Below are 17,262 nucleotides of genomic sequence, written 5' to 3'. Positions count from 1 at the left end.
CCTGGCAGCTCTCGGGTACGGAACATCCCAGCACCGGCCCGGCGCTAGGACCGCGCGGGAGGGCGGGGCCCGGCCGGCCGGCAGGGCGCGTGCGCGGCGGGGCGTTGGCGCCTGCGCGCTGGCAGCCGGAGCCGCTCGCCCCGCAGGTAAGACCCAGGCGACCCCCGCCCCCTCCCCCGCCCGCCTGCAGCGCCCCGCCCCTCGCCCCTCCCCTCCCCCCATGCAGCCCTGGGGGGCCCCACCTGCCCCCACGCATTTCAGGGGGGTCCCACCTGTCTCTTTATGCACACCTGGGGGGCCCCACCTGCCCCCATGCACACCTGGGGGGCCCCACCTGCCCCCCATGCAGCCCTGGGGGTGCCTATTGGCCCCCAGCGCAGCCCTGGCGGGGGAGCCCCTGCCCCTGCCCCACCCCTCGCTGGGTCGGGGCCCAGACGCGGGGGCAGACACCCCGGGGTGCCGCGCGGTGCGTGGAGGGTGCGAAGGGGTCTCGAGCACGCGGAGGTGGCTGGCGCGGGAGCCCCGCCGCGGTCTTCAGAGTGGGCCAAGAGATGCCGAGAGCCGGTGTCGCCCGAGGGGGCGCGGGGTCCAGCGGGGGCCCACGGGGCGTTTGGCCTCGGAGGAATCCCTCCTGGAGGGGGCTTGGCGGCGTCCGCGTGGGGCTGGCCGTGGCCGGCTCGCCCGTCCGCGCAGCGGCGAGAGGATGGAGGTGGAGCGCGGTGGCCGGACGGCAGAGGCGCTTGTGGGGTGCGCGCGAAGGGACACGGCGCTCCGGGCTGAAGAGCTGACCCAGCAGGAAGGGGGTGCAGCGTGCGGCGCCCGTGGCCCCGTGCTGGCTCTGGAGGGGGGCTCCAGTCCGCGTGGGAGGGGAGGAAGGGCCGGACTGCAGCGTGGTTGCGAAGCGGGCAGGAGCGCAGGGGTGTAACCCGTGCCCGCCGCGGTGGGCTGTGCCGAGTGGCGGCCCGGCGGCATGCCCTTCCCTGGTGCACGGCCATGGTGCACGCTGTAGGCCAGACCGGGTGTGTGCACGTGTGCCCCCGTCCTGGGCAGGGGAGAGCCGTGTTCCCGCACGCAGGAGGGGGGACGCCAGCTCTGACCCTTTGTAACCAGTGAGCAAACCTGAAAGGTCGACGTGGTTGTCGCTGGTGGCTTGGGCGCTCTGGGGAAGCTGGGCCTGCTCGGTCACTGGAGCGGTACAGAGAGACTTTCTTGCCTCTCGCACGGTCCCGGCGCCGTCCTGGCTGCAACGCTGCAGGACGTCCGACGTGGGAAGGGCCGACTCGGCGGCGAGAAGCCCGAACGGTTCGAGTTCTCTCGCCCCGTTTGCACAGCGTGCTGGGCGCTTTCTAGGTGGATCGGGAGACGAGATCCCCTTCCCAGCTGTTTCCGTGCTCCCGGACGGATGCTGCAGGGCTTGGATACGGCCCTGACTATGTGTGAAACTTGGGGCCAGGTGAGAGGGGTGGTTCGTGCAAAGTGCTCAGAAAAGTGGCTGCCTCGGGGGTTGACCCCTTTAGGAGCCCGGCAATAGGCGTAAGCAGTCTGAGGCTGCCTTTGCATGGGGTCGCTGAGCACGGCTTTGCTTTTGACTTGGAGGATAAAGCACAGGAGGTGGCAGATCATACAAAAACCCCTCACACGACCTGAGCGGCCGTCCAGCACGCCTTCCCGGGGGGAGGCTGGAGCCCTCCATCACTTCCCTTGCTATAGGGGAGCGTCCTGGGCTGGGCTTTGCTTCTGCATCGGAGATCCAGTCCGCCCAGGGCCGCTCCCCAGCCGTGGCTTGCCTGTGGCTACAACCCACCCCCTTGTTGGGGAAGCACTGACTCACTTCCCTTCCTGCCCAAAGCTGCTTTTGTCTCTACCTGCTTCTTTCCCAGGCCTGCTGAAGGGCGCTCTGTGCTTGAAGCCTTGTCTAGCATCTCTTCCACCTAGACATTGGCTCCAAGAAAAGATATCTGCAAAAAAACCCTTCTCAGATTTGTCCTGGGAGTTCTCCAACTCCTCCTGTCTCTGTGTCTTGCAGCTGGGGTAGGAAGAACGTCCCAGCCACTTCCATCTCTCTCCTTGGTCCAAGCCCAGTCCGTTGAGTGAAGTCTTCCCGCGGTCTCTAGCTCGTTGTGTGAGGGCAGAGGCTTGGTCGGCAAGATGAGCGCGCGTTGACCAGTGATCCTCATCTGGGTGCAGCTACAGCCTGGGGGGCCGCGAGATGCTTTCAGGGGTGCCGTGGGGTGCTGTGCCGTGGTCGCACTGGCAGGGGTGCGTGCAAATGTGATACACAAGATAAACCCAGAGGCTTCCGACAGGGATCCAGAGTGCGAACGCTGCTCTGCCCGGCTGTTGAGTTCTTTGCAACAGGGAGGTTGCTCTAGGATTTTTCTCTAGTCAAAGAAGAGGGTAGACGAACAGTGTGGCGTTTTCCAAGCGGGGCCTGGGCTCCAACCAGGTGGAGAACTCCTGACATAGGCTGTGGGGTCACGTGCAGCTGTTTGGCCAGTCACTGTTACAAAGCTACGTACTAGGTGCTGGGGCTGGGCTGGGCCAATGCTCCTGCTGGCAACAACCCTGCAAGGGTCCTGGCTGGAGGGTCTTGCCCCTGCGCTCGGGCTCAGCCCCGCGCTGCACTGGGGCAGGAAGGGATTTTCCCCCTGCTCAGACTGGTGTGGACTGGGGGGGGGGTTTGCCTTCCTCTGCAGTGGGGGCACGGGCTTTCTGCAGTGTCTGTGAACCCCCTTGGCAGCAGCAGGATGTTGGTGGCCTCAGCCCCCCTGTATCCAGGGGCAGGGGCAGAGGTGGGGGCGATGCCTGGGCTGTGTCAGGGTGACTAGTTTTGCTTCGAGGTCAGACACAGGGTTTGTCTGTGCTGCTTTGGACAGGCCTGATCCTGCCCCAGGCAGGGCTGGGACTGAATGTGACCCCACAGCTCCCTGCCAGCGCCACGGCTCTGGGATTGTGCGCTTTACCAGCTCACTGAGTGCATGTGCTATGGGGGGGGTCCTGGTGAAGAGATAAACGCGGTGCCCATCCCAGCAGCCTCGGGCATGCCATTGTACAGAGAACAGAACAGCCGTCCACGGTGCGGGGGTGTGGGACGGTCGCCCATCTCGGAGCCATTTGCATGGCTGAGTCCAGTCCCTAGCGGTGCTGGGCCCAGAGATATTACCTTTTAAATCAAGATGATCCCCTAGCACATCCCAGGCTTTCAGGGCACTAGCGCTACTGAACAGTAAAGCCGAAAGACGAGCCCTGGACCTCGGACTTGCAGATCGAGTACAAGCTTGATTCCAGCATCGTGCCTTTCCCAGCCCCGAAAACCCTGCTGTCTCAAGAGGCGAGCGTTTGAGGATGCCACGTTGCCTTGATGGACCACAGGATGGCACTGGCTGGCCTGGATCGGGGAAGCCAGGTTGGTTTGGTGCTATCTTCTATCGGATCCATGGCAGAGCTGGGAGAGATGTTAGAGGAGTTTCCCGGGCACAGGTTGCCCTTCCCCAGGGCTGAGCACAACGGTCAGGTACAGCATCCATCTCGGGTGTGTTGCCAGTCAAAGAATAGATGTTACACAGCAGACCTTGGGCTCTGCACAGGGGCACGGGCCACAGCGCGATCCTCTGCCAATACGAGCACGCCCAGCTGTGCAAGCACTTGTTCGGAGCCATGGGGCGTGCTCTGACCAGCCTCTTGCTCACCATTGCCCTTGGTGTTCGCCCTGCCTGGGTCTGTTGTTAGAGGCTGTCACCTGCACGCAGCGTCCTGGAGCTGGCATGCCGTGCCAAAGGAACAGCTCAATCCACGTTGAGCGGCAAAAGCTCAGAGCAGTCGCTTGGACAGTCCCCGGCCGGTCTGCTGTCTGCGTTGGACCGACGGGGAGATCCCTGCTTGCCTGAATGGACCAACGCTGCTCTGACTTCAGCTGAAGAGAGAGATGTGAGTCTGTGGCCAGTGCTTCACCCTCCCTGGACACCCCATCGCTGACCTTGGGCGGCCGTTCTCAGGCCGAAAAACATTTGAAGACTAGTTTGACTGGGCATCGAGGAACTGGGTACCGGATAACGTGGGGCCTCTGCAAGACACACTAGGAAATCTGGTCCTCGCACCAGATGACAAAGCTAACCTATTTAATAATTTCTTTGCCTCCATTTTCCTAAGCAGGGACCGGGTCACCCCCCACATCGGGACCGCTGTAGGCCCCAGGGAGGCGCGCCCAGGCCCAGGGTCAGTGAGGACCTAGTCGGGGAACTCCTGGAGGGACTGGATGTGTTCAACTGAGCAGGTCCTGCCGATCTCCACCCCAGGGTGCTGAGGGAATTGCAGAGGTCACTGCGGGACCCCAGCATGGCTCTACAAGCACTCGTTGTGCTCTGGCGAGGTGCCAGGGGACTCGAAAAGGGCCATTGTGGTCCCCATTTTCAAAAAAGGGAGGAAGGAGGACCCAGGAAACTACAGGCCTGTTAGTCTTACCTCGGTCCTGGGGAAGCTTTTTGAGAGAGTTATCCTGGCACATGTCCACGAGGGGCCAGAAGGGGAGTGTATGCTCAGGGGCAACCAACATGGGTTCGTTCGAGGCAGGTCCTGTCAGACCAACCCGGTGGCCTTCTACGACCAGGTCACACAATCCCTGGACGCAGGTGTCGCGGTGGACGTAGTCTTTCTGGACTTCAGGAAGGCCTTCGACACAGTCTCTCACCTCATTCTCATTAAAAAACTCGGGGACAGTGGTGTCGACACCTACACAGTCAGATGGGTCACTAACTGGCTGGAGGGCCGCACCCAGAGGTGGTGGGGGACGGGTCTTATTCGAGCAGGAGGGCTGTGGGCAGTGGGGTCCCCCAGAGCTTGGTCCTCGGGCCCGCACTGTTCAACATCTTCATGAGCGACTTGGAGGAGGGGGTGAAAAGCACCTTGTTCAAATTTGCAGACGACACTAAGATGTGGGGGGAAGTGGGCACACTAGAAGAGAGGAATAGGCTGCAATTGGACCTAGGCAGGTTCCAGGGGTGGGCGGATGAGAACAGGATGGGTTCAACACTGACAAGTGCAAGGTGCTGCACCTGGGGAGGAAGACCCAGCAGCAGACCTACAGGCTGGGGAACTCCCTTCTCGTCAGTGCAGAGGCAGAAAAGGACCTTGGAGTCATCATTGATGCCAGAATGAACACGGGCCGACAGTGTGGGGACATGGTCAGGAAGGCCAACCGCACCTTGTCGTGCATCCACAGATGCATCTCGAGCAGGTCCAAGGAGGTGATCCTCCCCCTCGATGCGACACTGGTCAGGCCACAGCTGGAGTACTGTGTCCAGGTCTGGGTGTCGCACTTCAGGAAGGATGTGGACAGCATGGAGAGGGTCCAGTGGAGGTCATCCGCATGATCGGAGACAGCAGGGCAGGCCCTACGAGGAGAGGCGACAGGACCTGAACCTGTTCAGCTGCCACAAGAGAAGGCTGAGGGGGACCTGGTGGCCGTTTACAAACCAGTCAGAGGGGACCAGCAGGCACTGGGGGAGTCCCTGTTCCCCCGAGCACTCCCAGGAGTGACTAGAAATACCGGACACAAGCTGGCAGAGGGCAGATTCAGATGAGACATCAGGAGGCGCTACTTCACTGTCAGGGCGGCTAGGATCTGGAACCAACTTCCAAGAGAAGTGGTGCTGGCTCCTACTCCTTCAAAAGGAGACTGGATGAACACCTAGCTGGGGTCGTTTGACCCCAATACTCTTTCCTGCCATGGCAGGGGGTCCGACCTGACCAGCTATGAAACTAAGAGACCCTCCAAGACTGGGCTGCACTAAGTCTGGCTTCAGCAGGAGCTAGGGAGCCCCATCTCTGCCTGAATTAGCTTTTGTGACCCCACTTTGCTCCCATGGGTTTAACACTTGCTTGCTTTTCTTTCCTTGCACAGCCCCTTCTCTCTCCCCTCTCCCTTGTCCTTTCTATTCTAACCTCTCTCTTCGTCCCCTTGCTTTGTGCACGGACGTCCTTTCGCGGCATCTGATGCACTGAGTGTGGGTGCTCAGCAGCTTGTGCTTTCTCTCCATATCATCTTATTTTGTAGGTGCATATCTGCCCTGCCTCCTTTCCCTGGAGACATCCGTCCTCCTTGTCTCCCTTGCCCAGCTGGCGCGCCTGCATCTTCTGTTCCTTCCCTCTCTGCCATCGCTGGGGTCTTTCTCACTCCCCTCGCTGGATCAGCTTCTTTGTTTGCAGGCGGGTTGTTATTTCTTTCCTGTTCTTATCACATCGTTTGTTCTGCTTTTCCCCAGCTCCTTTTTGGTGCCTTCGCTTAATCTTTCGGCTGAGTCCAGGACTGCCCGAGTCCCGGCCCGAGGGCTGATTCCGGCCTGTGGCACGCAGCCTGCGTGGCTCCAAGTGGTCAGGACGTTTGGTGGCGCGGCAGCGCTGGCTGTTAACTCTGCCCTTCACTGCTGACATCCTGCTCGCGGCACAAAAAGGCTGATCACTGCTGTTTTTGCCCAGGCAGCAGCACTCCGTGAGATGAATATGTGACCCGCCAAAGGCCTTGTGGACACAGCGCTCAGGGTTGGACGCTAAATGCAAAGGTCCAGAGTTCCTGGGTTCTCCAGCAGCCCCACGTGGGCACCTGCCGTGGCTCCCAGTTCACGCGTGTCCTGTAACCGTGGCCATATCGAATGTGTGTTGGGAATGGGGGCTGGGTGACGGGTGGAGTCTCAGCCTCCGCCTTGCCGGGGCTGCTTCTACTTTCTGTGGGTATCGAGGTGCCCAGTGGGGCGGAGGGGGTGGCTGGCACGGCACCCGCATGGTCTGGAGCGCCAGGGCTGGGGTTCCTGGGTGCAGCAGGGGCACAGCCCCAGCTTTGGCCTGGGCTCTCTGCAGCGTCCATGACCCCCCTGGCAGCAGCAGGATGTTGGCGAGTGCCAGGGCAGGTATCCTGGGGGCAGTGGCAGGTGCAATCTGGGGCTGTCGGGGGCGACTGTTTTGTGGCTCCAAGGTTTGGGGCCACTGGCTTGGCTGGGGCTGATCCTGCCTCGGGCAGGGCGGGGACTGGACGTGACCCCACAGCTCCCTGCCAGCCCCGTGGCTCTGGGTCCTATGATTTCTGTGAACATGAAGCTACTAGAGCTGTGGTGCCTGGGCTATGTCTAGAAGAAAAGCTTGCTGACTGCAGCCAATTGGCAGAACGGCTCGCTACATCCCTCTGCTCATGCCTGCAAAGCTTACGCCGTGATGTTGCATTCACTCAGCTCCTGTACTCTGCACAGCTGTGGGACTCCTCCGTGGCTCTGGGCAGGTTTTGTTACATGGACCTATTCCTATTGCCCAACGTACCGTACACCTGCCTGTACGCCAAGAGCAAGCTGCGTCCACTGCCTGTCCCTGCTTTAGTCCAGGCTTTGGTGGGGAGTGGAGATTTCTGCTTCTTCCACCGAGGTACGGGGGACCAGGGGCTGCAAGCAGTCAGCATTGCCTGCAGTCTCTCTAACATCAGCACAGAGCTGACCAAATCCTCGTTCCTATTTCACGTGGGATTTCACCGCCAGCTTCCTAGACGTGGGGCCAAGGCACTGAAACACACTGCATGTCTCCCTGTCGCGGGGTGGATGTGGGGCGTATTGACTTCCTTTTCCTTGACTTGATGACCCCAAAGCAATGCCAGCTGGCTGATCAGCTTTGCCATTGAGATTCATTAGTGGTAATCCAATTACCGGTGCGCGTGTGGACGGGTGTGTTTGGAGGCGGGGGCTGTCTTGGATACAGAAACTTGTGATTCTCTTTGGGAAGCCAGTTACGGGCCATCTAGGCTTGGTTTTTGATTGGCTTTTGAATAGGAGCCACTCTGTTCCCAATTACTTGTACAATTGGGATGGCGTCTTCATTCCCATGATGCCCTGAGCAAACAGTACCAGGTCCGAGAAGGAAGCTGGCAAGAGGATTGAAGAGTGCCTTACCTTTTTCTCCTTTGTTTGACCAAAACCTAGGTGTTGATGTTGTATTTAAGGGCATGGTAGGCTGGGGAGGTGCCCATCTGCTGCAGGTAACCTCTCAGTCTAGTGGCCATCACGCAGTCTGACCCCGTGCCCACAGCCGAGGGACCCCAGATCTCAGCTCCAGAGCTGGGGTCCAGGCATCCTTCAACCCTGTTGGCCAAGGGAAGGCCGAGCTCCCCCCATGCAGTGGCTCAGGCGCCCGGCGCTGGAGATCGCGCTTCCCCGGGCCGGGGGGCTGAAGACTCCCAGAGGCTGGGCGAGCCTGGGAGAGTTTGCAGCGTATTTGCCTCCCCTGTATAATGGGTGCATGGCCTGAACAGGCGCTGGGGTCTGTGCAGCTCCCTTGGTGATGAGGTGCGAACGGCAGAGTCGAGGCAAAGGCAGCCTCTAGTCTTGATGGTAGTCTTATGTTGAATTCAGATGATGGGCTTGGGCTGGTTTAGGCAGGGCTGGACTGGATGTGACCCTGCAGCTCCCTGCCAGCCCCATGGCTCTGGGACTCAGTGATTCTCTATGATCTCCTCACTGGAGCTGGTGCTATCTCCTCTCTCCCGGCGGCACCCTTTGAAGGCTGTTGTGGTCCCCCGGTTGAGAACCACGGCTGGGGAACCCCCTCCCTGCCCTTTGCCCGGCTTCCAGCACTGCCGCCCATTCCAGGCACGGGTCTAGGGCAGAATTGCAAGAGGGCCAGAGCCTGCAAGGGGTTCGGGCACTGCTCTCTGCACTGCCTTCCCCCGGCCCCACACGCCAAATCGGGGCGAGATGCCGGGCAGTGCATGTAGAAGCCGTAGGTGGGACTGTTGCTTCCTGGTGCCCCCGGGAGTGCTTGCTGCCAGGTGTGATGGAGGCCGGGAGCTCGGTGGGCTTCGAAATGGGACCTTGCTGGGGAAACAGCCTCCTTAGGTCGTGTTGCAGGGGTGAGCAGGAGCCCTCTTGCTCCTGGACGGAGCAGCGAGGAAGGGACCTGCCCCTCCGTCGGTTGTTCTGTAGCCGTGCGCTGCAGCGGGTCTCCACGTTTCGTTTTGCAGTAGGAGCCCGGGTCCGAGTCCATGCCTGTGCCCCCTCCACGTCCGACCTGCCGGGACTGTGGCTGCCTGTGTCCACGGAGAGCTGCCTTCTAGGCCCCTTGGAGAAACCTTTTTTCCAATGTTCGGTGTCTCTCATCCGCAGGCCGCCGCCATGGCGCTGGCAGAGAAGAAGGGCGGGTTGCTGCGGAAATCCTCCGCCTCCAAGAAGCCGCTGAAGGAGAAGGTCGTGCTCATGTACGACGAGATCTTCACGGTAAGAGGCCGGTGGGTCCTGGTGAAACAGCTGTCTGTCCAGGCGGAGTTGCTGGGAGGGGGTCCCAGCTGGGGTTTGGCACAGCTCTGGGAAGGCTGGACTCTGAGCACCCCGGTGCCGGGGAGCCGCGTTGGCTCTAGTGACTGGCTGTGGCAGCTCACGGGGTCTCACGGGAATGTCCTTCTCTTTCAGATAGACGACCCCAGCAAGCGCAACCCGCGGTTCTGGGAGGAGCTGTTCCTCATGAAGGTGATGGCAGGGGGGACACTTGCCCCCGTGCCCTGGGGTTTTCCACGTGCCTGGCAGGTTTGGCTGCCCCAGCTCTTCCCATTCCCCTCGAGTCCACAGCAGCTGGGGAAATGCATTTGTCATGAACCTGGTCGTGTTCTGGGGGCTCGTGGGGTATCATGAAGGTTTTTCTGCCCTTATTTCCCCAATAGGGCATGTGTGGCCTGGCTGAAAAGCCTACGTTCAGCTGCTCCATGTAGGTTATTGCTATTGCTGCACAGGTTGTGTTATTCTGCCTGCAGACACCTGTGTGGTTTTGGACGTCAGAAGATCTTGGGGTGCAGACTTAAGGAAAGAGAGGGCACAACTGCTGGGTCTCTCTTGCTATAGTGGGCAGTGCTGGTGGGGGCTGTTTGTGACGCGTCCAGGATCTTTGGACGCCAGGCTTTGGAGGTTCAGGGTCCCCAGCAGTTGGGGCTGACAGATCCAGCAGGAAGGCTGGACACTGAAAATACTGGCAGAGGGCTCGGGCGTAGGCAGATGAGAGGGGAGGAAGCTGCTTGTCTCTGCTCTGTCTCCAAGCCTACGGTCAGTTTTTCTCGTCTACATCTTTTCTCCTTTTTATCTTTCTGTGCTTGTCTCTTTACCAATTGCCCATGGTAAGAGCGACCTCTGGGCAAGCGGTATCCCCGGCTAGCCCACTCTGGAAAGCGGGACCTAAAATTTCCTCCACCCCCCAAAGGCAGAGTCCCTGCTGCAGCTGCGAGGTCTGGTACAAGGGCAGTGGTGCAGAGGCTTGCAGGGATGAGGAGTTATTCCAGGGCAAACCTTGATCTGCTCCTTGGGACAGGCAGTGTAACAGCCGAGGGAAATGTGGGGCTTTGGGGATGCTCTACTGAGGGGTTGTGATGGGGTTCGTTGACCTTCCTTTCTCTGCAGGTGAACCTGGAGTACCTGGAGGGGAAGCTGGAGGCGCTGGATGGCGAGGAGCTCATGAAGATAAAGGACAACATTAACTGCTTGTTCCAGCACTGCATCCAGGCCCTGGCAGAGGAGCACCCCATCAGGGTGGTCAACGCGCTGCAGGTATCTGCTGGGGACAAGCTCCGCTCGGCTTCTCTCCCTGCCTAGCTTCAAGGCACCGGGGATCCTGTCGGACATAGGGACCAGGAACTTGTTTTGAAGCTGGGCTCTGGGCTGATGGAGCATGGTGGAGGATGGGGTGGGCCTCGGGGGAGAGACGGGCTCCCCGGTGCTCAGGCTTGCTGTCCTTGGGGTCTCCCAAGGGGAACACGGTCTCCCTCTGCCCTTGGGGATCCCTGACAGCCAGGATAAAAGGGCAGTGAAATCTGTCAGCAGACTTGCCTGGTGTTATGGCTCTGCCCCTGGGGGTCCTTAAATAGGCAGAACGTGATTCTCTCTGCATTCGAGAGAGGTTTTTTTCTCATGGGGGACTCTAACCGGTGCTGAACACAGGGTCCCAGCCCCTCCTTGGGGTCCCCAGCCAGCTTTGCCCAGGCTTCCCTGCTCATACATGGTTCTGGCTGTGCGCCTTTGCAAGACAGCGAAGGTGACTGTGGAGAGGAGATGCAGCAAAGATGCCTCTGTATGGAGCGCTGGTTAGCTCAGGGTGGGATAATGCTGGCCGAGATGCTGAGATTTGGGAGCCCGAGGGCGATGGAGCAGCTTGGAGGGGCAGGGTGTTTAGGTTGATGGTGGTCTTTGGCATCTGGGCCGTGAGCGGGGCTGGCCAGGGGCAGTGTGGGCACGGCCCGACTCTGCTACTCCCTCCCCTCTGCCCCACGCAGACGCTCTGTGCCTTGATTCGTGGTGTGCACCAGAAGAACAAATCCACCTCGGGCTTCGACATCATCAACATGCTCATGGGATTCGACAAGGCGGAGCTGTGCATGAAGGTGAGATGCACGGAGGGGCCGGCGGGAAGACTGCTCCGGGCTCAGAGCAGAGCGGTTCGTGACTGACCCGGCATGGTGGCGGAGGTCCCTTTCCCTGAAGTTTAACTGCGTGGTTTAGATGCATTGGCCACGACGAACAAGCCACATATGGGCATTAGCTCATCCCAGGCCATTGCATCGCAGCCTGGTCACTTGGGCTTGATTTCTGTGCCTGTCGCCCTCCTCCTGGCATTCTCAGCGCCCCCCGTCGTGGTGTAGATGGGAGGTCCTGCATGCCTTGCTGACTCTCCCCAGGAGTCCCCAGGGTATCGAGGAGCAGACATATAGATGATTAACTGTGGGGCAGCAGGGCATGGGGATTTATCCCCCGGCAGCTGCTCTGGGATGGTGGCCGTGTACTGTTTGCCCTGCAGGGCATGGCAGCTGGCCCTGGCAACTTTGCCCTCTTTGGTGCAGGGCTAAGCCAAGCTATGATGCAGCTGGGAGGCAGTTAATCCCCACTCCCCTGACCCTACAGGAAGCTGCCTGCAGCCCTGCGTCCTTCCTCTGAGCAGATGAGCGCTGTTGCTAGAGCTGCATTTTAACTGTCCATCGGCCAATTGTGCCGCTGCTAAATTAGACATGTGTTACACTGATAGTGGTCAGAGGTTTGAGCCCACTGGCCTCATGAGAGCTACCATGGACTGGGTCAGAGCCCAGGTCCATTGTGTCCAGTCTTTGGTGTCACATGGCGGCAGAGCAGAGGCTGGAAGGAAGAGCGACCTGGGTCTGAGCAGGGTTTTCCTGCTTCTCTCTCCCTTTCAGCCTTTAAGGTCCAGGTAGGTCTGATGCAGAAGCCGTGCCCCTCACTCCCATGCTCCATAGTGACCAATGGCCCTTTCCTCCAAGCATATGTCCGACCCTGCGTGAATCTGGCTGAGCTCTCAGCTCCCACCACATCTGGGGGCCACGAGCTCCCCCATTTAGTCCCAGACCGGGGGAAACGGAGCATCCTGGTGTTCGTCTTAAACTGCCAGCCTGCTCGTGTCATGCCATGACCTCTCCACTTTTGTCTGGTGAGAGACAATCAATGATAAATTGCTAGTGACTTTCTCTTTACCATGAAGTATTTTGTGCGAATCAGCCAGGAGGTGTCAGGAGTCCTCAGGGGCCGCAGTGGGGCTTGAGCACCATCCACTTCTCCCCAGTGAGAGGGAACAACGCAGTTCTCGCAGACCGTGTGCTGCAATTATGCAGGATGTTATTAACACCAAGACTTGGTGGTGAGGCACGGATGAGCCCCAGGCAGCCATCGGGGCATATCAGATGCACACCACCACATTGGCTTCATGTATGAGCTTGGCCAGGGTGGGTTTTGCTGGTACTATGGAGAGGGCATGCCGTGGTCAGACTCACAGCCATGCCATGCCACTGCCTGTAACCCAGTGCTGGCTGCTGGCCCGTGGGAGCCCGTGATAACCATGCCTTCCCCTCCAGAATCTCATGGAGAGCTTGGACGCTCTGCTCTGCGCAGAAGGCTCCGAAAGCCTGAAGAGCTTGTGCCTGAAGCTGCTCCTCTGCTTGGTTACGGTAAATCACCCCGTGGAGCATTTGCTGGGGGGCTCCAATTATCTGCCCTTGGCCCGGAGGGGGCTTGAGGTGCCTGTGAGGGCGTGGGATGGGTCCTCCAGGGCTGTGTGTGACCCCCTTGACACCTTCAGCCTTGCCGGAAGGGAAATGCCACTGCCCTTCCAGGCAGTTGGTTCTGAAGTTTAGGTAGAGCAGGGGCCAAAGGGGGTGCAATTGCCAACCCCCGGATCCACCTCTGGGTGAGGGCAAGGGTCCCTCTCTGCACCCTTCCCGCTGGGCAGAAGGGGAGGCACCACCTGGTGTTGGGGTGGGGGGGGCTTCTCTGCAAACCTCTGGCTCACAAGGGACCCCAGCCGGACCCCCTTCTGCTGCACGAGTTTGCTACTCCTGCCATTCCCACACGGCTGCACAGAGGAGGTCCCCATGCACCAGCTGTGATGTGGGCAGTAGGTGTAGGGCAAAGGCAGCCTGTGCTTGCCCCTTCTCCCCTCTCCCAGCTCTGGCCCATGCCTGCCCATCCTCATGGCTGCATGGGAGTGCCCACCGAAGTGGGCGACATGTCTTGTCCTGGCACAGAAGCTGTAGCAGCACGCTGGAGGTGGGGTCGGCAGCGAGGGCATTCAAACACTTTCTTTGTATGCAGGTGACAGACAACATCAGCCAGAACACAATCCTGGAGTACGTGATGATCAACAGCATCTTTGAAGCTATCTTACAGGTACGCTGAAGCAGAAAGCACTTTCCCCAGAGCTCTCCACCCTCCACTCGCTGCTTTTCCACCAACGCTCCCTGACGTGGCGTTTTGACTCCTAATGTTTGGAGCTGAGCTGCAGATTTTGATCCCTGCTGTCTCTTCACTCCAGTCCCTTGGTTTCAGTCTCAGTTGGGCTTTATGGTGTTCACACTTCAGGCTTTGCTGCTCAGGAAGGAACAAAAGAGCTTTGCGGGCCTGATTTCATGGCAGATGTTAGAGAAGCACCAGCTTGGAAAGTCAGCCAGTGTAGTCAGCCGTTTGCCATCCTTGGATAAGTTAGACTTTGAAGGCGAGAAACTCGACTGGGAAAATGTAGCGCGTGTACTGGGTGTGTGTCCATAGCACAGTGTAAGATGCACACTGGGAGGTGGGTATGTAACTGGTTAGATCATTGTGCTCAATCAGTAGTCGTCAGTGGCTCCATGTCTAGTTAGGAGGCAGTATCGCATGCAGTCCCCAGGGGTCTGTCCTGGGTCCCGTGTTGTATAGCTTCGTCGTTGATGATTTGGGTGATGTGTTCAAGCACATGTTTAGCAACTTGGCAGATGACGCCGAGCTGGGTCAAGTTGCAGACGCTCTGGAAGGCAGGGCTGGGATCCAGAAGGACCTGGAGAGTCTGGAGAAGTCCAGAAATCAGATGAGGTTCAGCAAGGACAAGTGCAACGTACTTCTCTTGGCGCAGAATAGTTGTGTGCATCAATCCAGCCTAGGGAACAGCGGGCTAGGCCGCCGTGATGCAGAGAAGGACCTGGGGAACGTGGAGCACGAACTGAACATGGGCCAGCAGCATGCTCTTGTTGCTGAAGCCGTCAGCAGCCTCCCGGGCTGTACGAACGGGAGCGTTGGTGCAGATCCGGCGCAGGGATCTCCCACTCTTCAGCACCGGGGAGGCCTCCCCTGGAGCCCTGTGCCCAGCTCTGGGCCCTGCACTTCGAGGAGGACGTGGACAGGTTAGAGAGAGTCCAGCGCAGAGCGACAGCAATGACCAATGGAGGCACGATGGACGAGGCCAGGCTGAAAGAGCTGGGTGACCACGTCTGGAGGAGAGAAGACCGGGGGGTGGGGTTTGATCACAGGCTTCAAGTCCCTGCAGGGTGATGACAGAGAGGATGGAGACAGGCTTTCTCTGTGGCCGCAGGGGACAGGACTTGGAGCAACAGCTTCAAGCTGCAGCAGGGGAAACTGAGGCTGGAGATGAGAGGGAATGTTCTGGCTCTGCAAGTGGTCCAGCACTCGAGCGGGCTTCTAGAGAAGCTGTGGCGTCTCCCTCCCTGGATGCTTTCCAGAGCAAACTGGATGGACATGTGGCTGGGCTGGTTTAGTCGGGGCTGATGCTGTTGTGAGCAGGAGCTAGACTAGATGTACCCTTGTGAGATCCTTTTCAGCCTGACTCTCCCTGATCCCACAACGTATCCTCTTGTCTGATGCTTAGAGGCGAGGGATGGGCTTTGCCCTCTGCAAAGGTGTGAGCGAGAAGCTTGTTGCTGGCTGGATGCTCGGTGGTGACCAGCTATCAAACAATCTGTTCACCCAGGGGAGGCACAGCCAGGCCCAGGGTCAGCAAGAACCTAGTCAGGGAAGTTCTGGAGGGGCTGGACGTGTTCAAATCAGCAGGTCCTGCTGACCTCCACCCCAGGGTGCTGAGGGAATTGCAGAGGTCATTGCGGGACCCCGGCACGGCTCTACGAGCACTTATAGTGCTCTGGCGAGGTGCCGGAGGACTGGAAAAGGGCCAGTGTGGTCCTCATTTTCCAAAAAGGGAGGAAGGAGGACCCAGGAAACTATAGGCCTGTTAGTCTTACCTTGATCCTGGGGAAGCTCTTTGAGAAAATTATCTGGGAGCACATCTGTGAGGGGCCGGCAGGGAGATCATGCTCAGGGGCAACCAACATGGGTTCGTTCGAGGCAGGGCCTGTCAGACCAACCCGGTGGCCTTCTATGACCAGGTCACACAATCCCTGGATGCGGGTGTTGCAGTGGACGTAGTCTTTCTGGACTTCAGGAAGGGCTTTGACACTGTCTCTCACCCCATTCTCGTTAAAAAACTCGGGGACTGTGGCGTCGACACCTACGCAGTCAGGTGGGTCACTAACTGGCTGGAGGGCCACACCCAGAGGTGGTGGACGGGTCATTTTCGACCTGGAGGGATGCGGGCAGTGGGGTCCCCCAGGGCTTGGTCCTCGGGCCCGCGCTGTTCAACATCTTCATCAGCGACTTGGAGGAGGGGGTGAAAAGCACCTTGTTCAAATTCGCAGACAACACTAAGATGCGGAGGGAAGTGGGCACGCTAGACGGGAGGGACAGGCTGCAATCGGACCTGGACAGGTCACAGGGGTGGGCGGATGAGAACAGGATGGGTTCAACACTGACCAGTGCAAGGTGCTGCACCTGGGGAGGAAGACCCAGCAGCAGACCTACAGGCTGGGGACCTCCCTTCTCGTCAGCGCAGAGGCAGAACAGGATCTTGGAGTCATTATTGATGCCAAAATGAACATGGGCCGACAATGTGGGGACATGGTCAGGAAGGCCAACCGCACCTTGTCGTGCGTCCACAGATGCGTCTCGAGCAGGTCCAAGGAGGTGATCCTCCCCCTCTACGCGACACTGGTCAGGCCGCAGCTGGAGTACTGCGTCCAGGTCTGGGCGCCGTACTTCAGGAGGGATGTGGACAGCATGGAGAGGGGCTAGAGGAGGCCACTCGCATGATCGGGGCAGTAGGGCAGGCCCTACGAGGAGAGGCGACGGGACCTGTTCAGCCGCCACAGGAGAAAGTTGAGAGGGGGTCTGGTGGCTGCCTATAAACTTGCCAGGGGGGACCAGTGGGGAACGGGAGAGTCCCTGTTCCCCCAAGCACTACTGGGGGTAACTAGGAACAAGGGCCATAAGTTGACCGAGAGTAGATTCAGACGAGACATCAGGAGGCGCTACTTCACTGTCAGGGCGGCTAGGATCTGGAACCAACTTCCAAGAGAAGTGGTGCTGGCTCCGACCCTGGGGGGCTTCAGAAGGAGGCTAGACAGCCACCTATCTGGGGGAATCCTTTCCTGCCATGGCAGGGGGTTGGACTGGATGATCTGTTTAGGTCCCTTCCGACCCGACCAACTATGAAACTATCTCTGGCGAGTGCTGATGTTCACAAAGTTACCGACCGTGCTATGTACCGATGTCCTGGGCGCGCTGTGCTCGGCTTCCACCTGCTTCTGCAGGAAGCCAGATTGCGTGGGGCTTTATCATGGCAGGTGCATGGGACAGACCAAGGGTCTGTCTCGCCCAGGGACCCATCTCTAGCAGGGACAAAGAATGGATGCTTCAAACCAGTGGGGCCTAGGCCTGGCATGGATGGGCCCCGCATCCTCTCTGAGCACTGCTCCCATCCCTTTCCCCTGCCTCTGGTGCTCTCCTTTCTGCTCCCTGCCCCATCTGCTGCTCTGCTCTGTGCTCCCTGCCCTGTGCTTCATGCCCTGTCTGCTGCTCTGCTTTCTGCTCCCTGGCCTGCCTGCTGGTGTGCTGCCTGTCCTCTCCCTGATCTGCTGCATCCCACACCTACAGG

General features: G+C 59.4%; 1 protein-coding gene across 1 annotated transcript in view; it reads left to right on the top strand.

The window, feature by feature from the left end:
• Nucleotides 1–65: 65 nt before the first annotated feature.
• ARMH3 (armadillo like helical domain containing 3) overlaps nt 66–17,262 on the top strand; it is an 86,551-nt gene continuing 69,354 nt past the window's right edge. Inside the window, exons 1-7 of the mRNA XM_059730240.1 lie at nt 66–146; nt 9,135–9,245; nt 9,438–9,494; nt 10,413–10,559; nt 11,282–11,389; nt 12,866–12,958; nt 13,602–13,676. Coding sequence (XP_059586223.1) covers nt 9,144–9,245; nt 9,438–9,494; nt 10,413–10,559; nt 11,282–11,389; nt 12,866–12,958; nt 13,602–13,676 — 582 coding nt within the window. The 5' untranslated portion in view covers nt 66–146; nt 9,135–9,143. The remainder of the gene's footprint in view (nt 147–9,134; nt 9,246–9,437; nt 9,495–10,412; nt 10,560–11,281; nt 11,390–12,865; nt 12,959–13,601; nt 13,677–17,262) is intronic.

The sequence above is a fragment of the Alligator mississippiensis genome, chromosome 6 (genome assembly GCF_030867095.1).
Source record: "Alligator mississippiensis isolate rAllMis1 chromosome 6, rAllMis1, whole genome shotgun sequence".
NCBI classification, from domain to species: Eukaryota; Metazoa; Chordata; order Crocodylia; family Alligatoridae; genus Alligator; species Alligator mississippiensis.
The sequence above is the reverse complement of the archived record's forward strand: the minus strand, read 5'-3'. Positions and strand labels throughout refer to the sequence as shown.